Genomic DNA, 22,583 nt, shown 5'->3' with positions numbered 1-22,583 from the left:
CCAAACCCAACAAAAGTAATCAGTGTTCTGACCACTATTCTTTGCAGATTATTGTTGTTTGTTTTTGAAGGCACATATGGGATTACAGTGTATACTCTCAATAGCAGTAGTTCACTCTGGTCCATTGCTCTCATATTCCATTTTATGAATATACCATGATTTCTTTTTATGTTCAGCTGTTGAAGGGCATTTAGATGATCTTCAGCTTTTAGTTGTTATAAATAAAACTGCTTATGAATATTCTTGTACAGTCTTTTGGTGTACATGTTTATCCCTTTACGTTGGGTACATATCTTTGAGTGAAGTTACTCAGTCATAGGATTTGCTGATGTTCATTGTTAGAAGATAAGAAAATACCAGTTCTCTAGAGTTTTACCAGTTTACTCTCCTACTGTCAATGTGTGCGAGTTCTGGTTGTTTGATGCTTGTAGCAACAGTTGATAATTACCTTTTTTTTTTTTTTTAAGCCATTCTGGGGTATGTAGATGTGTCTTGTGGTTTTAAATTATTTTCCTGATGACTAGTTGAACACTTTCTCATATTTTTATTGATTTTTTTCATATGCTTCTTAAATCATTCAGATTATCTTCTTTGTGAAATGCTCATTAAAGTGTTTTACCCATTTTTAAATTGGATTACCTTTTTCTTTTGTTATTGATTTGTAAGGGTTCTTTATATATAAATATCTTTCCCATAAATGAAAAGTTTTTAATTTCAATGATTAAATTCAGTTTATCAGTCTTTTATGGTTAGTCCTTTTTGTGTACTTATCAAGAAATCTTGGCCACTCATAGGTCATAAAGATATTCTGGTATTAGCCAGAGGTCTTCTTATTTGACTTTTTACATTTAAGACCTGTAGTCAAACTGGTTGAGGTAGAGGTTCAAGGCACATTTGTTTCTATCTAGTTTTTCAACTGATAAAACATATATTGGAAAAAAATTAATCCTTTTTCTACTGCTTTTTCTGTCTCTAACTTTTTCATAAATTAGGTGATTATGAATATGTAATTCTATGTCTGGATTTTCTGTTCTGTTTAATCTTGTACGTTTGTCTGTTCTTGCATTAGTACTATGCTGTGTTAACTGTGATAGTTTTGAAATAAATCTTGACATTTGGCAGTGTAAATCTTCCACCTCTGTTCTTCTTCAGACTATCTTTGCTTTCCTTCACTTTTTGCATTTCCATATGCACTTTAATATCAGTTTATCAACTTCCACAAATAAGTTTGTTTCATGTACATACTGTTTTTATACTTTTATAACTCATTCTTTTCACTTACATCTTTCCATGTCAATAAGTGCATTTCTGTTATATATTTTTTAAAGATTTATTTATTCATTTGAAAGAGAAAGAGAAAAAACATGCACTCAAGTAGGGGAAGGTGCAGAGGCAGAGAATCTCCAAGCTGACTCTGCACTGAGCACAGAGCCCATTGCGGAGCTCAGTCTCACAACCCAGGAGATCATGACCTCAGCCAAAACCAAAAGTTGGAGGCTTAACTGACTGTGCCACTCAGGCACCCCAATTTCTGTTGTATTTTTAATAATATATATATGTTCTTCTGTTGATTTCAACATTTTTTCCTTTACAAACAGCAGTGTGATGCATATCCTTAATTATTTTATTATCTTTTCTGAAGATATGTAATTCCTCAAGAAAGTTCAAGCATTTATTCATACCACAAATATTGAATGCCATTAAATTATGTGTTTTGGAAAAAGCTAAGATGAATAAGACTACAGCGCCTGGCCTGCAGCTGACAGTTTAGGGATTATAAGACATATATATAATTAACTGCAATTATGTGTAGCAGTAATAGACAGTATAATAAGTGGTTAAAATCATGAACTCTGGAGCTAGAGTGCCTAAGTTTGGAAACCTGACTCCTCCACTTGCTAGCTATATGACTCTAAACAGTTACTTTTCTCTTTTGTGTGTCAAGTTCCTTATCTCTTCTTTTTTAAAAAAGTGGATAAAGTAACCTTCCTAAGGTGTTGGAAAGTTTAGAAGAGATAATATGGGGGTGCCTGGGTGGCTAAGTCAGTTAAGTATCTGACTTAGGCTCAGGTCATGATCTCAGGTTCCTGGGATTGAGCCCTGCCTCAGGCTCGACACCCTCTCCCTTTCCCCTCCCTCTGATCATGTGCTCTCTCTGTCTCTCTCTCAAATAAATAAAATCTTTAAAAAAAGAGAGAGAGATAGTGTTAAGCATTTATGTCTAACACAAGATGGGCCAATCCAGTGTTAGCTGTTAATTGTGATAGTAATTATTTCTAGAAAAATAAGAGCCATAATTGGGTCCTGGAATAGATGTTATACAGATAGGCACTCTTTTTCTTAATCTGTGATGTTCTTTTTATCTTCATTCTAGAAAATCTGTAGTCTGTCCGAACAGTGTTTGGCTTATGGTAGGCACATTGGAAAATTGAGTAGTGAATAAATGAATGAAGTGAAATGAATGAAAATGTGTTCTGCAGATACTGGTTTATGAATTGTGCTGATCTAATTAATTTTCTGATTTCAGATTTGAAAGATTAGAAGTCTTAGCTGTATTTGCCTCCACAGTCTTGGCACAGTTGGGAGCTCTCTTTATATTAAAAGAAAGGTACATTTGTATACAATGTTACTGTCATTGTAAATTCTACCTATGCTGCCTTTGAGAACATGAATTCATGAGACACTGGATTGATTTAACGATGAAATTCAGATGAACAGTACTGGAGTTTTGATAGTATGATAGTAACCCTTTTATTTGATAGTATGACTTTTATCCCTTCTTTTCACTCTTCTTTTATTACTTAATTTTGATGCTACTAAATCCTGGGCAGGTATGAAAAAAAGGGCTTCAGTCAGACATGTTTTAATGCTGAGTTACAAACCCACTGAAACAGGTTTTGTGGGGTGCCTGGGCAGCTCAGTCGTTAAGCATCTGCTTTTGGCTCAGGTCATGATCCCAGGTCCTGGGATCGAGCCCCATATTGGGCTCCCTGGTCGGCAGGAAGCCTGCTTCTCCCTCTCCCATTCCCCCTGCTCGTGTTCCCTCTCTCGCTGTCTCTCTCTCTGTCAAATAAATAAAATCTTAAGAAAAATAAAAGTTTTTTAGAGAAAATTGATATTACATATTAAGAATAATTTGTAAGTCTCTTTGCCTGATCTCTGCTAATAATCAGCAGTTGGATATCATATTAAAAGATTTTGTCCAGGACACCTGACTTACTCAGTTAGAAGAGCGTGCAACTCTTGATCTTAGGGTCTTGAGTTTGAGCCCTATGTTGGATGTAGAAATTAATTAATTAATTAAAAAAAGATTTTGTTCACTTATTGGATTAATTCTGTATTTAATAAGGCTTTTTAATTTCATAATTTGTAGAACTAACCTAATACATTATTTCTTTCTTTTAGTGCAGAGCGCTTTTTGGAGCAGCCTGAGATACACACGTGAGATTTTGCTTTTGACATAATATGTAACTATTATGTTTGATTCCCAGTTATTAAGTGATATATTAGGAATAATGGTTACTTTGGCCAATGTCAGAGTTCAGAGTGTGGCAATATACATTTCACAGATACTTCACAAACAAAATTCCCAAATCCCAAGACAACTTCTCACCCTTAACTATTCCCAAGCTCTTTCATACTCAGGCTTTGTACTCTGACTTTAGGTCCCTCATTATTTCCAGGCCTAGGTCAACACACTAAACTAGCCCCACTGAGCTCCTCTAATTTAAAATTTGATGCCCCCAAATCTTTTAGTAGCATCTTTAGAAAAGATGAATTGTTATGATCTTCTACACATAATTGCCAAATATATGGACTTACCTATTTGATCAGTTTAATTCAGGGTATCCTGACCTGTCTAGTATAATATAAACCAAACACCATTGCATTTATATGGATTTATAACAGCAGATACCTGTGAGAGGATACTGTTAATGCTAAGAGTCAGTTTTGGTTCTATGTAAGAGGGAGCAATAGGACATGGATTATGGAGCTCGAAAGCAAGTTCAGAATGTGGCTCTGCAAATCCCAAACCACTGAAGCAGACCACTCTGCCTTCCCATCTCTTTGTCTGCATGCTGCAGTTGCATATTGGTATTAACAAGATAAAAGTAATGGTGAATGTTATTTTTCTTTCTAGGGGAAGATTATTAGTTGGTACTTTTGTGGCTCTTTCCTTCAACTTGTTCACAATGCTTTCTATTCGGAATAAACCTTTTGCTTATGTCTCTGAAGGTATGATTTTTATTTACCATTAATTTAAAAATCCAATTAATCTCTTATAAAAACAAGTCTGTGCTTATTTCATTAACTCATAAATCAACGAGAAAGTTTGTCGTGAAGAGAAGAGAGAACTACCCTAGAGGTTCTCAGGTCTTCTCTAAGTAGAGAATTATAAAACAAAATCTAATTATTTCAAACTTTAGAATAATGTATTACTTAAAAACAGGCAGAACTGACTAATTTATATCATGAAAAATTACATTTGCCAAAAAACACGAATGGGATTTTAGATGTATAACCTACCTACAAAAAGTCTATTGCAAGCATTTTGGAAGCATCAGTATACTTGAAATAGTTGATGTACTCTTTGCAAATAATTGTATTCGGTTAAATTCTCAGGAACTTCTCTTTGTCAGTGGTGGATGGGCATCTTTGTAAAGTAGCATATATGTTTTGAAATACTCATTTATTTTCAAGTCTTTAAAAATTCAGACTGATACTTCACTTCAGTGGTCAAAATTATTACCATTTTTCAGTCATCTCCATGTTCTGGAATTCCATTAACCAACAAAGTGTTAATCACTAATTGTTGGAGAAGTGAGGTAAAAACAGAAGTGGGCTGTGAGCACAGACCCACACTTTGAAGCAAAGGTAGGAGAGGGTCTTTTTAGGTCTCACTGACTTGAACACTAGGACAGCCAAGAGAAGAAAGCTCTCTGAGTTGCCCATTCAAATTTAAACAACTTTATGAATATTATGAAGCATGAGTTGTATTTATATGAATTAGAGTTTAAGAATTACTGCATGAACTAAAAAATTAAATAGTGATATTTGTAATGTCCAGAATTATGTTGAAAAAAACTACAAATTATTAAATAGTATAACGTTCATTCTAGAAATTTTAAGAAGGTACAGTGTTTTAGAAATGATATCTCTCCCTAAAGATCAGAAAGACATTTTCCTTTTATAAATAATGCTATAATCTGCTTTTTTATACCAAATATCTTGTATGCATCTCTGAGTCTTCTGTGGGATAAATTCCCAGAGAAGAAATTGTAAGTGGGTTGGAAATATAATATATTTTAAGTCATTGATATATATTGTGCCAGACTTATTTCAGAAGGGTTATCTAATTTGTATTTTCATTAGCTGGATATTCAGGTTCCCAGAAGCATTAATATTTGTGACATTAGTTGAAATTTGAGTGGAAAATAATACTGAACACTTTCTATCTACCAGGCACTGTGCTAAATTCTTTATGTAGATTAACCCACTTAATTCTCCCTAAACCATATGAAGTAAACAATTTTATTATTCCTATTTTATGCAGAGGCACTGAGAAATTAAATCACTTGCCCCAGGCGACACATTTAGCTAAGGCAGAGCTGGATCTTAAGCCAGGTAGTCTAGCATCAGAGTCTTTTCTTAACTGCTCCACTATATGGCTTTTGTATAAAGTTTGCCGATCTTTTTTACATCATGTTACACATTAAAAAGTGAATATTTCTATAACCCTGAGATCAGTGTAAGAGGGTGCTTGAACCTGGAGGCTACTTACTCAGGGACAGTATCTGGCTGGTGTCTGCATGTAGCCAGATCCCTACTTGCCCTTTCTGAGAGCTGAGAGAATTAATTGGTTTACCTATAAGCCATTCTCAGCACACTGGTTAGGAAGTTCTGCTTTACATTTAAGGAGCCTTTAAAACTTAAAATTAATAGTACCAGTGGCATATGTAAGCTTACTAATTCCTTCAGGTAGTGATACAAATAGTTGAAACTGCTTTTATTTTATTATCTTGAAGGCTTAAAAGAGGAAAAAGGTCTAGATTTGAATAGTGTGTCCTTTTGTAAAATGTGATACAGTCATTGCCAAACTTATTTTTTAATTAAGGAAATAAAATATTTCTGATAGTGCTTTATTTTTCTATAGAGGTAATTTAAGTGTTTTCTTCTTAAAGCTGCTAGTACGAGTTGGCTTCAAGAGCATGTTGCAGATCTTAGTCGAAGGTAAGATGTTATGTATGGGGTTTCATGATACACATAATTTCAGAGGGATGCACAAGAAATTCATCTGTCATGGGAACTTATATTATTTGTTGCTGAAGTTGCTACATGAATCTTACAGATCAGACTCTTATTCTCCTACTTTTTCTAACTTTTTTTTTTTTTTAAGATTTTTATTTATTTTAGAGCAAGAGAGAGTGCATGGGGTGGGCAAGGGGCAAAAGGAGAAGGGGAGGCAGGGTTCAGTGTGGGGCTGGGTCCCAGGACCCTGGGATCATGACCTGAGCTGAAGGCAGACGCCCGACTGAGTGAGCCACTTAGGCATTCCAATTACTTTTTAACTGATGATGTGGGAGACCTTTATGAGTGAGAGCGCTTTGTTCGCAAATCTTCTTTGCTTTCTGTAAAAGACATATGTTACTAAATTACAAGATTTTCATCAATGTTACTTTGAGTTTTGCTAATGAATATTCTTTATTTCTTCATAGCTTGTGTGGAATTATTCCAGGACTTAGCAGTATCTTCCTTCCCCGGATGAATCCATTTGTTTTGATTGATCTCGCTGGAGCATTTGCTCTTTGTATTACATATATGCTAATTGAAATTAAGTAAGTATTTTTTATTACTGTCAAGTGGTTTCCGTTTTGGGGGCCTGACTTTTAAAGGCATCTGTGGGATGGATAAGAATTGAGCTTAGAGCATGTTTGCTTGTGGCCTGTGTAACTTTGGTTAAGTCTTGTCCTTAAGTGTCTTCATCTGAAAAATTAAGGGGGTTGGAGTCAATACGTATTTTTCATCATAGTCTATAATTCAGACTAGAAAACTGTTTAAATTCCCTACTGCTGACCTAGTGAGTGAAACAGAGATGTCAATAAGAGAGAGAGCATCCATGGCTATTATTGCTTAGAGAAGGAAGAGGAAGTAGGTGTGAAACCATTTTTAAACGGCAAGCCTTTTAGGAAATATACTTTATAGCTGCTTTAAGCTTAGTGTTTTATGACATATGATTTTTTCACTACCTACCCTTTAAATATTAGTGTTTACTAGGATCTTTCCTTAATTACTAATTTTCCTCTTTTACATACTCTCTTGGGAGATTACATTCTCTTACTTGTTTTTATTTATAACCTCTGAGTTTCCTAAACCTTTATTTCTAGTTGGATGTCTGTTGAATTCCAAAAGGTGTATCCTACTGACTTCTATTCTTATCTATAGCAGTTGAACCTATTTTCCCCATCCCCAAAGCTGTTTGTTCTTGTATTTCCCATCTCAGGGAATCCTACTGCCATCTATTCCATTGCTTTGTTTTTTTAAATTGTGTTAAAACATATATAACATAAAACTAAAATTTTAACCAATTTTAAGCACACAGTTTAGTGACAGTGAGTATCTTCACATCATTGTATAAGTATCACCACCGTCCGTCTCCAGAACTTTTTTATCTTCCCTGCCTAAAACTAAGTACCCATTAAACAGTAACTCTCCCTCTTCCTTGCCCCAACCCCTGTAGAAGAGAAGACCACTCTTCTACTTTCTGTCTCTATGAATTTGACGAAGTACTTCCTGTAAATGAAATCAGGCAATATTTGACCTTTTCTGTTTGGCTTATTTCACTAAGCATAATGTTTTCAAGATTCATCCATGTTTAATGCGTGTCAGAATTTTCTTCCTTCTTAAGGTTGAATAATATTCCATTGTACATAAAAACACATTTTGTCGACATACCCATTGCTGAAGATTTGGATTGTTGCCACGTTTTTGCTATTGTGGCTAGTGCTGCTGTGAATGTGGGTCTACAATATCTGTTTGAGTCCCTGCTTTCAATTCTTGTGGGCAATTACCCAGAAGTAGAATTGGTGGATTATATGATAATTCGGTGTTTAATTTTTTTAGGAACTCCAGTGCATTCTTAAATAACCTACTTCTCCCTCCGCCCCTCTCACTCCTCCCAAAGCCAGTTCTAATTGGCCACCCGGTCTTGTGTTTGGTTTTTGTTTTTTGTTTTTTTAAAGATTTTATTTATTTATTTGACAGACAGAGATCACAAGTAGGCAGAGAAGCAGGCAGAGAGAGAGGGGAGGAACCAGGCTCCCTGCCAAGCAGAGAGCCCGATGTGGGGCCCGATCCAGGACCCTGAGATCATGACCCGAGCCGAAGGCAAAGGCTTTAACCCACTGAGCTACCCAGGCGCCCCTTGTGTTTGTTTTTTTTTAAGTTTTTATAGTCACTATGCTGTATATTACATCCTCAGAACTTATATGTCTCATAACTGCAAGTTTGTATCTTCTGACCACCTTCACCCATTTCTTCCCCATTTTCCCCCCCTGCATCTGACAGCCACCAAACTGTTCTGTTTCTTACGATTTTTAGATTGCACATGTAAGGGAGATCATAATAGTATTTATCTTTCTCTATGGTGTTATTGTAAATGGCATGATTTCCTTCCAGTTTTGTGTGTATGTCTTTGGGTGTGTATAACTCACATTTTTTATCCCCTCATCTGTCATTGGATACTAGGTTGTTTCCATATCTTGGCTGTTGTAAATAACAAACAGTCTTGTCAGCTAGTGTGATTAGATCTTTCTTTTTAATTTGTCTGCTCTTTCCCATTCTCCTTGCTGCTGCCCATATTGAGGCCTTACCATTTCCTTGATCTCATTAGAATAGTCTTCTGGTCTTCTATCATTCTCACACCTCTCTAGTTACCTCCTATTTTTTTTTTTTTAGATTTTATTTATTTATTTGACAGAGAGAGATCACAAGCAGGCAGAAAGGCAGGCAGAGAGAGAAAGAGAGGGAAGCAGGCTCCCTGCTGAGCAGAGAGCCCGATGCGGGACTCAATCCCAGGACCCTGAAATCATGACCTGAGCCGAAGGCAGCGGCCCAACCCACTGAGCCACTCAGGCGCCCCTAGTTACCTCCTATTTTGCTGCTAACGTCATCATTCAAAATTGCAGTCTGACCTTAACATTTTCCTGTTTCAAAATCCTCTTCTTTACATACTTAAGAATATAAAATTGTTAGAATAATAAAGCCCCTGCCACCCTTACTGGCCATCCAGCCGTGTGTACTTACCTGCTCTTGTTTCAGTGCTGTATCAGGACTTCATGCCTCTGCGCATGCTGCTTTCCCTGTCTGCGGCATCTTCCTCCTATCTGCTCGCTCTTCTTGGAGGAGTCAGCTCAGATGTCCCCTCTTTTTATATTGAGCCCTTTTGGATTATCCCTTTCTCAGGAGTCTTGTCGCTCACTCCGTGCATCCATGACACCCTGTAGGACTACTTTGTTCCCAAATTGCTTTATTTTCTTTACATGGGTATCTCTTGCTGTTTCAAAGGTAGGGACTATGTCTTACCTCCTGTTTCTGTTCCCAGCATGTGGGGAAAAAGTAAAAAAAGAGTGCATGATCAGCTCATAAACATTTTGGTCTGTCTTCTTAATAGAACAGCCTGAACTGCTAATGAGTGTTGCACTTTAGTGGCCAGTGTTCCTCTGACAGACTCCTGTGGAATTCCACGTTGTGTAATTCCGGGAGTTTCAAAAAAATTCTTAGTACTAATAATTGGAAAGGTGGTGCTTACAGGAAATTGCCAGAATCACTGATGAAATACATTAGTCTTCTCTGTATAAGAAATTACTAGGTGAAGGTTTTTATTTGTGGCAGCAAGTGGATATATGTGAAATCTTTCTACCTGGCAAGTAGATTGAGAATACATAGTTGGGAAATATTCACATTTTTTTTCTTTCACCATCTCTTCACACTGCTTAACATAATTACTATTTTCTATTAAAATTTGGCAGGAAGGATTCTGAAAACGTTTTGTTGTTGTTTTTTGTTTGGTTGGTTTTTTGGGGGTTTTTTTGGAGACACTCCCATTGCCAGTAGTGGCCAGTGTTGCTAGAACAGTCCTGTTGCTTTAGATAATTGATGTTTTGGAAGGTTGAATTGTAAGTAGCCCAATGAGGCATACATTTAAAATTCAGAATTGTTTTTTCCTTTTAGCAATTATTTTGCTGTAGACACTGCTTCTGCCATAGCCATTGCTCTGATGACGTTTGGCACTATGTATCCCATGAGCGTGTACAGTGGCAAAGTGTTACTGCAGGTAAGGGTCTTCTTTCAATTACACGCTTAATATTAGTCACAGTTTTCTACCAGATTACAAAATTATATGTGCTCTTCTATCACATTGTGAAATTTTTAGCTACTGGAAGTCCCCATCAGAAATAAAGTCGAACAATAATCTCTGAAGTCTGTAGAGTAAGAACCAGATAATTCTGTTGGCCCGTAAAATAGACACAAATCTTTTCATATTTATAATACAAAATCATAAGCTAAAAATATTTTGCCTCTAATGTTTCAAGTGAAAACAATGTTAATTAGAAATTTTTTTTTACATACTGATTTTCCCCCAGTAAATGTGCTTTATCTATTTTGTAATCTGGTTGCGATTGTTTTCTTATTTCCTGTCCTTGAATTAATGAGACTTTTAAATTTCAAACTTAAAATTCAAAATGACAGATTACTATATATTTAAACAATAGGAACACCTATAGACAAGCACCTGAACACAAAGATAGTTTCCCAGGGGCAAATATTTGTAAGCACTGCTTTTCCTTCTGTCTTACCTCATGCCTTTTCTAAAATTTAGGGGTACTAGCTTCAGCTCCAGAAGTAGTAATAACAATAAGATAATAGTTATATGGTACTATGCCATATACAAAAGATTTTTAGTTGGTTGCTTGATTCTTCAAAAGGGTTGTTTGGGTCTAGAGATAATGCTTCTCTGTGAGATGAAAAATAAGTATGGGCTGATTCTTGATATTGCCCCACTAGTGGAGCCTACTGAAACCGCTCTTTACTAAATCATGATAGGGCACATGTCATACAATGCAAAGTCTGGTATAAGCCAATCTGTTAGTTTTAGGACCACTATGCAAGAGAAATTTTTTTTTAATATTTTATTCATTTATTTGACAGAGAGACAGTGAGAGAGGGAACACAAGCAGGGGGAGTGGGAGAGGGAGAAGCAGGCTTCCCGCTGAGCAGGGAGCCCGACGTGGGGCCAAGCCGAAGGTAGATGCTTAACGACTGAGCCACCCGGGCGCCCGCAAAATTTTTTTATGTGTTTTATTTTATTTTCTCTCTAGACAACACCACCCCATGTTATTGGCCAGTTGGACAAACTTATCAGAGAGGTAAGATGGAATAGTAGATAAAATCATTTTAATTTATAATTAGAGGATGGAAAGAGTGGGTACAAATAATATTTTATTCAGTCCTACCTACATTTTATTTTAGGGGAGTTTGTATTGTTTATAATAACATAGTAGGAGATATAATACAGTGACAAAAGTAAAAAATTTGAGGAATTGCTCAGCCTGGAAGCTTGAAATAAATGTGTAAGGGAAGGTACTCGTCTAGAGACCATACTACTAGCTTTCTAAATGCTATAGTTTTTATGAGTCTGTGTTCAAATCCAGGACTTTGATTAAGTCAAAGGCCACTATTACATGTTGATTGATTATTTCACCATGTAACATATTGATCTGTGAGTTTAGATTTTTTATTTTATAAATATCTACCTCTTTACTAATGAAGGAATAGATAATTAAATTATTTGGATTTTGAAATATTTGAAATCTTTCAAACTATTGGTTGTTGGTATCACAAAGGCCACTTTTGCCAATATAGCTGGCTACTTGTCTTAGCTAGTGAAGCCTGTGTCTTTATACCAGTGGGCCATACACTATATGTCTGGTCTTAGAATTTCTTTTTGGCCCACATTCAAATAACAGCCTCTGTTGTGCAGAAACTTGTTAAAAGGGGATGCAGAGAAAGAAATGATAGAGAAAACCCCCCCAAAGGGAAAAAAATCTAATACCACAAGTGCTGGATATAAATATATGACATATTGACAAAATGAAAAGAACCATACATTGCTGAACAAGGTGGTGCTGGGGGTAGATGGTGAAGACCTGATTCTGAAGGGATTGGGCCAGACAAGAATCAGAATCCAAGGTTTTGGCTCACTACCAAACAAGTAGAAATGATGTCGTGAGTGGTCTGAGACTTCTCTTGGCTAATGAGTGTCCTCATGCAGAGTTTGGCCATGTCATTTCTAGGCTTTGATCAAGTCCATAATGTGACTAACTGTGTTGGATATGACAAATACAAACCCTATTTCTTTGTTTTTGATTAGGTATCTACCCTGGATGGAGTTTTAGAAGTTCGAAATGAGCATTTTTGGACCCTGGGTTTTGGCTCATTGGTATGTTTTCCATATTAATTTAGATAATTAACAGTATAGTTTATAATTTTTAAAACTAAAAAAGCATTTCTTTAAATTTTTTATAGTCTTTGATTACCATTTCTGTTCAATAGAGTCTAAAATGTAGATGGATTCAGTAACCTAATTGAGATTAATTGAAGGATATTTTTCTTTTTTTCCTTTCAAAGTATTGTTAATGATCTTAATACTGGGTTGTCCAGATAAGACAAATCTCTAGTCACACATTTCTGGATATGAAAATATCTGAAAAGTAAAAACTACAATTTTTTTAAATTGTGGTTCTGCTTTTGGAGATTTTGCTGAATATGTTAAAGAGTTACAATAACACAACCTGCTTCAGCATAAAATTCCATATTTTTTATATTAACCTTAAAAAGAAAACCAGTTATTTTACTAGCAAAAAACGGATTTACTTGGGAATAGAGAATTGCAATTTGGCACAAGCAAGCTACAGCAAAACCATAGGCAAGTCTAAGAACAAAAGAAAGAATGCTCTTTTATAGAAGGAAGGGGGGAGTTATAACTGAAAAATTCAGTGGAGGAAACTGGGAGTTCAAGTGTTGTGGCTTTCATTGCTGAGTTGTGACAGTCTCTCATTGGCTGGGATGTTGTAGGGGACGAAGGAAAGCCTCCTTTCTCCTGCTAATAAAGTTGTAGCTAAAGTAGTATGGACTTGACCTCTCTTCCTGTTGAGTCTGCAGTTGACTAGGGCCAGTAGTGCCTCGAAGCCCCCTCCCTTCTGGCTTCCCAACTCCTGTTTTAGTAAGGTTTCCTTTAATTAATTTTCACAAATCCACTTTGGACCCATTACCAGAGAGACTATTATGGCATGGTTTCATTTCTGTCAGAAGTAATGAGGAAAATACAGAAAAGTACTCAGAAAAAGACTTTTTTTAATCACTGTAATACTTTCATGTAGAGAAACCTGCCATGACATTTTCTTATTTATACCCATATATGTACTCTCCTTAGAAAATGAGACCATGCTGTTTATAATTTGTTCTTTTCACATAATATATCATGAACAGTTTTTCTGTGTCACTAAATATTACTGTTCTGGTCAGATTTTTTTTTCTCTTAAATATGACTTGATCTTTGCCTAAATGCCCAAAGTTTTTTGGGTGTTTTTTTTTTAAATCCCATAATTTCACTAGACTATGTTTTGGTGTTGGTCTTTCTGGGTTAGTTACTCTAAGTATGCAATATATCCTTTCAGTAATTTTATTTCAAAAAATTTTTTTAACTTTCAGGGAAGTTTTCTTTTATAATATTTGTTTTCTAGGTTGTTGGTTTTTTTGTTTGTTTGTTTTTGGGTTTTTTTTGTCGTCTTTGGGAATTCCCATTTCTGAAGTGGTTGGTTTTTTTCTTGTATTTCTTACTGTCGTCTCATTTCTGAGGGTTTTCTTTTCTTTTTCTTTTTTTTTCTTTTTATTTTTTTAAGATTATTTATTTATTTATTTGACAGAGAGAGAAATCACAAGTAGGCAGAAGTAGGCAGAGAGGCAGGCAGACAGAGAGGGAGAAGCAGGCTCCCCGCTGAGCAGAGAGCCCAAAGTGGGGCTCGATCCCAGGACCCTGGGATCACGACCTGAGCCGAAGGCAGAGGCTTAACCCACTGAGCCACCCAGGCGCCCCTTCTTTTCTTTTTTTAAAGTAGGCTCCACGGTTGAGTGGAGCCCAGCACAGGGCATGAACTCATGACCCTGAGATCAAGACCTGAGCTGAAATCATCATTTGCTTAACCAACCAAACCACCCAAGCACCACTCATTTCTGAGGTTTTCTAATGCTGATTTATGTTCTTGTTTTATGCCTTTCAGCTTGTTTTGAAAAAATTGGCTATAGTTCTTACTTGTTCTCTCTTTTCTTATAATAACTTTGTGTGTGATTTGGATTCAGTCCTTTTCTCTTGCTCCTTTTTATAAAAAATTGTATTTCTGAACTTTATTTTTTTTAATTTAAATTCAATTAGCCGACATATAGTACATCATTAGTTTCAGATATAGTGTTCAGTGATTCATCAGTTGCATATCACCCCCAGTGCTCATCGCCACATGCATCCTCCTTAATCCATCATCCAGTTACCCCATCCCCCCATCCACTTCCCCTTTCCGCAACCCTCAGTTTGTTTCCCAGAGTCAAGAGTCTCTCATGGGTTTTCCCCGTCTAATCTCTTCCCAATTTTCCCTCCCTTCCCCTAGGATCCTCTGTGCTATTTCTTATGTTCCACATAAGAGTGAAACCATATAATAATTGTCTTCCTCTGATTGACTTATTTCACTTAGCAGAGTACCCTCCAGTCCCAACCTCATCAATGTAAATGGTGGGGATTCTTCCTTTCTGATGCTGAACTTCAAAACGAGGAGTGGTTTAGAGTAGTGTGTTTGAATTTATGGTTCTAAAGCTCCCTCTTCTGATGAGTCTGTGAAGTGAAAATTTTCTTTCTCCTGGTTCTTTCCCCCCCATTTGTATCTGAATTTGTTTCTACTGTGTTGCCCAGTTTGGATTGTTTATCTTTTCTTTCTGCTGTTTTGCTCAATTTGAATTTGTAGGTTCAGAAACAATTGTTTGTTCTTAACCTGGGGCTTTATAATGGGAGTTTTGCTTGGTTACTTTGGAGAGCTCAAGGGCATAGGCTGCTCCAGCTCTTCTTACTGCAGACTCCGTGTATTCACCCACTATTGAAATGTGTAGAACCCTGCCCAGTTTCCCAGCTGCCTTTTTCAAATTTGCTGTCCTAGATTTCCATTAAGTACAGGTTAGCTGCTTTGAGGTTTTTAGGTCAGTCAGATTTCCTGTCACTTCCTCCTCCACAGACACTGATACCTTGCAGGTCTTAAGCCTTGTGATTCGGGTTCCTTAGGGGAACCATGTTATGTAGAGTTTTTTTATAGATATCGCCCATAGGATTTTGGATTTAATATCTTAGTTTCTCTGTTTTTTCTGGGGATATTTGGGGCATTTCAAAAAAATGCCACTACTACTGGTGTTTTTCAGGAATCCCAACATAATTTTTAATGGCTTCAGTTTTGTTTTTGTTTTTGTTTTTTTTAAGATTTTATTTATTTATTTGACAGACAGAGATCACAAGTAAGCAGAGAGGCAGGCAGAGAGAGAGGAAGGGAAGCAGGCTCCCTGCTGAGCAGAGAGCCCGATGTGGGGCTTGATCCCAGGACCCTGGGACCATGACCCGAGCCGAAGGCAGAGGCTTTAACCCGCTGAGCCACCCGGGCGCCCCTAATGGCTTCAGTTTTTACATTATATGAATATGCCATCATTTATTTAATCAGTCCCCGATGGACAAAGTATTATTCCATTTTTCCCATATAAAAAGAGCTAGGATGAACATTTTTGTGGAATAGTCTTTGCACAAACTTGTGATTATTCCTTAAGATTAATTTTTTAGAAGTTGTTTTTTTGAGTTAAATGATATTCTTATTGGGGCACCTGGCTGGCATGTAGAGCATGCGACTCTTGATCTCGGGGTTGTGGGTTTGAGCCCCAGGTTGGGTGCAGAGATTACTTAAAAATAAAATCTTTTTTTAAAAAAAGGATATTCACATTTTTATACTTTTGATATAGCCAAAATCACTTTCCAAAAATGGCTATACCAGTTTACATTCCTTCAGAAATGTAATTCATTTTTTTTAAAATTTATTTATTTATTTGAGAGAGAGAGAGAGAGTGGGAGGGTGGGTAGAGGGAGAGAGAGTCCCCAGCAGACTCTGCGCTGAGCACGGAGCCCAACAAGGGGCTCAGTGTCACAATTCTGAGATCACAACCTGATCCAAATCCTAGAGTCAGATGCTCAATTGATTGCAGCACCCAGGCACCCCCAAATGTAGTTCATTTTCAGTCATTCTTTTAATTTTACCAATCTTAATAAAATAGTAGATAAGTGTTTATTTAGCTAGGTGGCTTATAAACACAAAGAATATAGCCACCCAGCCGTTCAGAATATGTCTGCCTAACCCTGCACCCATGTAGTGCCTAATTAAGACCGAGGACAAAATAAAACAAGCTTGTAAGTTGCCAAGAGTAGTTGTCACAAAAGCCATAAATTAATGCAAACACCACAGTCATAGCCGACTTTGTTCAAGCTCCTGCACGGAAATGGTTTTCTCTTATTTTAATTGCTTTAATTTCCGTAGCCGACAGAAAGAGGTTACGGTATCTTTTATAGTTTTGTCTAGTGATGACTGTGAGATGGTAGGGGCCAAGAAAAGGGAGAAATCAAAGATGATTTCATTTCTAGACATGGTTTGTCGTTTTTTTTTTTTTTCCAAAGATTTTATTTATTTATTTGACAGAGAGACCACAAGTAGGCAGAGAGGCAGGCAGAGAGAGAGGGGGAAGCAGGCTCCCTGCTGAGCAGAAAGCCTGATGTGGGGCTCGATCCCAGGACTCTGAGATCATGACCCGAGTCAAAGGCAGAGGCTTAAACCACTGAGCCACCCAGGCGCCCCAGACATGGTTTGTCTTACATAAAAATAATAAACTAGAAGTCAAATTGAAGATTATATTTTCTTCATCTTATGATTGACAGTAACTCTCTCACTACTGCTAAAGTCACAGATTCAGACACATTTTAACTAAATGAACTACTTGGCTAATTTATATGCACTTTATTCTTTGTTATAATTTTTTTCTTTTTTGAAAATCTGAGATCTGAGTTTATCTAAAAGTCAACATTGAATGTCTGCTGGAATTTTTTTTTTTTTTTTTTTTTTTAGAGCAAGAGAGAAAATGGGGAGGGGAGGCGCAGAGGGAGAAGGAGAGAATCCTAAGCAGGTTCCACACTCATCATGGAGCCTGATCTGGGGCGTGATCTAATGGCCCTGAGATCATGAACTTAGCCAAAACCAAGAGTTGGACACTTAACTGACTGAGCCACCCAGGTGCCTTTCTGGTGGACATTTTATTTAATTTTAGTTACTATATATTTTTCACTTAAGTTTCATTATGCAAAGAGTACCTGATTCTTAGAAAAATTAAAACTTACAACTAGGTCAAAGAGAAGAGAATAAAAACCTTTCATAATTCCACCCTCTAGAGATAAGTGCTATTACTCTTGGCTATTTTTCTGTCTCTGTGTGTTTTAAACAAAATAGGATCATTGTTGTACCTACTGTTTTATTACCTACTTTAAAAACATAATGTATGGGGCGCCTGGGTGGCTCAGTTGGTTAAGCGTCTGCCTTCAGCTCGGATCATGATCCAAGGGTCCTGGGATCAAGTCCTGCCTCGGGCTCCTTGCTTGGCGGGGAGTCTGCTTCTCCCTCTACCCTTCCCTCCTGTTCATGCTTTCTCTCTCCCTCAAATAAATAATAAACTCTTAAATATGTATATAAAAATTAAGAAAAACATAATGTATGATAAATGTCTTTTCAGTAAATAGACTTCTAGCCATTATTATAATGCCTGGGGTTCTCTATCATCATAGTAACCCAGGCTAGAAACCTTGAGATCATCTTTGATTAGTTGGTCCATATCCCTCACCATTACATCCATTTGGGTATCAGGTTCCCACACATCTAACCCATGGGATAGCATCAATCCATCTGTCCCTCTCTTATCCCACTGTATTTGTCCCATCTCAGCCCTCTTCATTTCTAACCTAGACTTGCACTCATTTCCTACCTAATTTCCAATCATTCATACCTATAGCTTTTCTGAACTTTGATTATTTTACTTCTGATTGATTGCTGCTGTTCAAACTTGTGATTTTTAGAGTCCTCTGCTAGCATTTCTTTTAACCTTACTACCTGCTTATCTTTCTTTCCTTCTATATTCTTTCTTCTTTGCTTCCTCTTTCCTTCTTTCTTGTTTTTCTCTTTCATTCTTTTTCTGCCCCCTAAAATATTTGTACTATTTTATTAGTAGTAATACTGCTTATTCTTGTCCAAATATGCCATGCATTTTAATTGCTATTCTCTCAGCTTAAAATGCCTGTCTCCACCTTTTGAAATTACATTTAACCATCAACCGTAGATCAAATGCCATCTTTTTTTGAAGTCTTCCTCAATTTGAATTAGTAGCTACCTTTTCTATCCTTCCACTGCATTTTCTATATACTTTATATTCTGCCTTAAGTTATAGCATGCCTGCCCTCCTCCTATTTGTATTTCTGTTTTTTACATATTTTTAAAAGTCACATTTTATTTAAAGAGACATAAAGAACTTCATTAACTCTTCACATTGATAATCATTACTGAGTAGTCTTTAAGGAATACTGAGATACTATATTTTCTCTTGTTTTTAAGAAAATATTGAGGGGTGCCTGGGTGGCTCAGTCAGTTAGGCATCTGCCTTTACCTGAAGTCGTGATCCCAGGGTCCCTGGATCAAGCCCCTCTTCAGGCTCCCTGCTCGGCAGGGAGTCTGCTTCTCCCTCTGCCCCTCACCCTGCTTATGCTTGCTCTCTCTCCCTCACTCTCAAATAAATAAGTAAAATCTTTAAAAAAGCTTTTTTAAATAAAGAAAAGACCAAGTACAGTTATAACTAAATCATAAATGTTTATTTCTAATGGAATTTTCAGTGATATAATTTTAAGGATCTCTTTCCTATGATTTTGCTTCTTTTAGGCTGGATCAGTTCATGTAAGAATTCGACGAGATGCCAATGAACAAATGGTTCTTGCTCATGTGACCAACAGGCTATACACTCTAGTGTCTACCTTGACTGTTCAGATTTTCAAGGATGATTGGATTAGACCTGCCTTACTCTCTGGGCCTGTTGCTGCCAACGTCCTAAACTTTTCAGATCATCACATAATTCCAATGCCTCCTTCAAAGGGTGCTGATGATTCAAACCCTGTCACATCGACTCCAGCTAAACCTAGTAGTCCACCTCCAGAATTTTCATTTAACACCCCTGGAAAAAACATAAACCCAGTTATTCTCCTAAATACCCAAACAAGACCTTATGGTTTGGGTCTTAATCATGGACACACACCTTATAGCAGCGTGCTTAATCAAGGACTTGGAGTTCCAGGAATTGGAGCAACCCAAGGATTCAGGACTGGTTTTACAAATGTGCCAAGTAGATATGGAACTAATAATAGAATTGGACAACCAAGACCATGATGTACTGTAATTTAATTTATTTTTATGAGGAATATTGACTCCTTGACTTCCAATTTATTTACTAATCCAACTGTGCATTGACTGTTCAATCATTTACTCTAAATGCTAGAGAATAGTGGGTTTGTTCCCATTACATGAAACTGATGAAACTTTATTTTTTTAAAATGTATTTGGGGCTGTGAGAACCTTCTAAATGTCATAGGGTTTAAATAGGCTTCCTATAGAAAGTGTGTTTCTCTAAATTTGAATTTTGCTATTTTTGGTTTTATAGTTGACTGCAGTGTGATAGACATCATCTTTACAATAAGAGAACCACTTAATGGAACAGATCTGTCACATTATTAAAAGTATAATGTTTTCTTCAGTGAAATTTATAAACATGCTTCTTGAATAATGATATACATTTTAGGAAAGGGAAAAAATGTCCATTCCAAAACTAAAAGTCTCTTTTATAGCTTTTCCAAACTTAATTGCTACATTTGTCTTTGAGGTCCTCTTGATTTATGTCTTGCAAAAGAAAAGTAGAATTTTTTATGAGAAATTTTAGACCATATTCTATCTAGCATAATTTGAAATATTGTTTTTTATAGTTTTTCTCATTAAAATATTTCAGTACATTTATAAATAGTCCGTGGTTCTCAAAGTGTTTCATTTTGCTTAAATGAATACCAAATCCTTTGGTAATGTGAAATGAAGGAATCGCAGTTTTCTGACTTACATTTAATCAAATACTGACATAATAAAACAAACAAACAAAAAACACCAAACACCCAAATACTGACATAATGATGGAATTTATCTTGTCACCCTTTCATTGGTTGACTTTTTAATCTCTCATTAACAAGATATATCAAATATATTATAAAATTTGTGGAATTCCATGCATAATACGGGATTTGATATCTTTTCAGAGTTGCATAAACAATATGAGTTTATGTTATATAATTTTACCAAAACATAATAGACCCTAGGTTATAGAATACAGGCAATTTCTAACTTATTTTGATTTGCTTTGTCAAAATCATAAATTGTTAACTGTGCTGAAGTGTAAGAATCATATGGATTATTTTATTTTTTGATTATTTTCCAAATGCAAATGTTAAGGACTTGCCAACATGGCAAGTATTACTTATAAAAAATATCACAAGCAGCAAATGACAAAAATTACCTGAGGTGTTTTTTGTATTTTGTTTTTATCACAAGTTTTATAACTAGAGTTTTAAAAAGAACGAGAGTGGATTCAACTTCTCCGGAATCTAGTAGTCCTGGAGACTTATGGCTTTTCCAGCCATCAGCTAGCTATGTGGAGATTTTTGTTTTTTGAAGAATTTGCCAGTTTCTTCAGTCAACTCATCCTTTCAAAAATATGAACAACATTTCCAAATCGGATTTCATGGTGGATTCACAAACATCCAAGAAGCCACCTCTGTCAAGCAGAATTACCGTCATCCTGTAATAAGTGACCGTGTCCCAGCTTTTGCATGGTGAAGAGTTGGTCATTGTCTTTAATATCTGCAATCCTGTTCAGGCATTTGACCTGCTGAAGAACTAGAGCACACACGACCTTGACTGCTCGGGAAAACGAGACGTCGTAAAATGTACTATGGCAACCAGTTCCTTCTCCTTTGTCTTACGTCCTCCAGCTATTAGTATACCTATTATTGGTCTACTATTACAGGGTGATTTTTCCTCCGTTGACCTCATCCAAGTGGGTCACACATGAAATCTGAAGAACTGTCATGTGCTAAGTGGACATTAAGAGGTCTGCGCTGCCACCCTTTGCATGTCTTTTCCATTCTCATGGGATTTTTAAATGTGCAGGTACTGAACACAATTTTGCATGATGTTAAATGCCTGTTTTCCTCAACACCTATTCAGAGGCAACACCTGTGTAGTTGTCCCACCAAAGGTGCTTTGATACCCACCTACACTAAGAAATTTCCTGTGGATTCTAAAGGAATTGGCTCTACTTGCTGAAATTCACCAATGCCAACTGCTGCAGGTGGCATTGGTCCATACGTTATTATATAACAAAGTCTTATTTGCCAACCTCTACCCAAGCATCTGGATGTGAAAACAAGAAACTTGGCCAACACAGGTCTAAAGGCAGTAGTCTTACTAGTAAATCTTACCAGAGTCACGTGAAACTAAACAAAGAAATTTGAATTGACTACTTGGCCCATGGCTTGTGATTAAGAGCAAGTTCCATGGAGTGTAATTAACCCCGTCTGAGAAAATACCATAGTGTAATACACTGTAACGGAAAAAAACACTGGGTTAGAAGTCAAGAGATTTGGATTCTGAGCCCGATGCTGCCACTATGTAAGTAGTTTGGTTACCATGGGCAAGTCATTTAACTTCTCTAAGCTTTATCATCTGTAAAGTTAGGGTGGGGAATGAATTAGTTGATCTGTAAACTAACAGCTCTACAATTTTATGACTAAATCTACAAACTATGCCCATTTTTGCTAAACAGTACTGTCCCTAGAACGCCCTTCCAGTGACTACCTCAGCATACAGGCCAAGTGTTACCTACACCAACACCCAAGCCATTAATTTGAGGTGCCATGAGAATCGAGGTGAACTGCAGGCTAACACCGTTTAGGTTTTTGTTTATTTCAGACTTGCCTTGAGTTAAATCTGTTAAGATCAAACAGATTTTTCTTAGACATCTTTCTTTGTGGGGAAGGATTATTTTGGAGGGTGTTGGAGAAAAGTTTAGGATGGGGTACCCTTAGCTTTCTAGGGTACAAAAGAATGGGCTACATTTTTCTTTCTTCCTTAAGTCTCCGAAGATACAGTTGGAATTACATACATGTATCAGCAAATGGAGGGGTCCTGAGTTTCAAGCCTCTGATTTAGCTGCTCGTAAACTGCCAATTTTTTGCTTGACTAAGGTATGCTGATCTTTTTGGGAGTCTAATCCACTTCTTAGTGGAAAGGAAATTCTTTTTACATTCCAAATTGTTTGAACCACAC

The 22,583-nt window shown here is 36.6% G+C and overlaps 1 protein-coding gene across 1 annotated transcript in view; it reads left to right on the top strand.

The window, feature by feature from the left end:
- The window catches only part of SLC30A6 (solute carrier family 30 member 6), a 36,944-nt gene extending 15,980 nt beyond the window's left edge, over positions 1-20,964 (top strand). The window contains exons 6-14 of the mRNA XM_080814464.1: positions 2,528-2,608; positions 3,406-3,441; positions 4,142-4,236; positions 6,183-6,231; positions 6,717-6,836; positions 10,231-10,333; positions 11,379-11,426; positions 12,431-12,499; positions 19,104-20,964. Coding sequence (XP_080670590.1) covers positions 2,528-2,608; positions 3,406-3,441; positions 4,142-4,236; positions 6,183-6,231; positions 6,717-6,836; positions 10,231-10,333; positions 11,379-11,426; positions 12,431-12,499; positions 19,104-19,604 — 1,102 coding nt within the window. The 3' untranslated portion in view covers positions 19,605-20,964. The remainder of the gene's footprint in view (positions 1-2,527; positions 2,609-3,405; positions 3,442-4,141; positions 4,237-6,182; positions 6,232-6,716; positions 6,837-10,230; positions 10,334-11,378; positions 11,427-12,430; positions 12,500-19,103) is intronic.
- Positions 20,965-22,583: the final 1,619 nt, after the last annotated feature.

This window comes from Martes martes, assembly GCF_963455335.1.
Source record: "Martes martes genome assembly, chromosome: 9".
NCBI classification, from domain to species: domain Eukaryota; kingdom Metazoa; phylum Chordata; class Mammalia; order Carnivora; family Mustelidae; genus Martes; species Martes martes.
The sequence above is the reverse complement of the archived record's forward strand: the minus strand, read 5'-3'. Positions and strand labels throughout refer to the sequence as shown.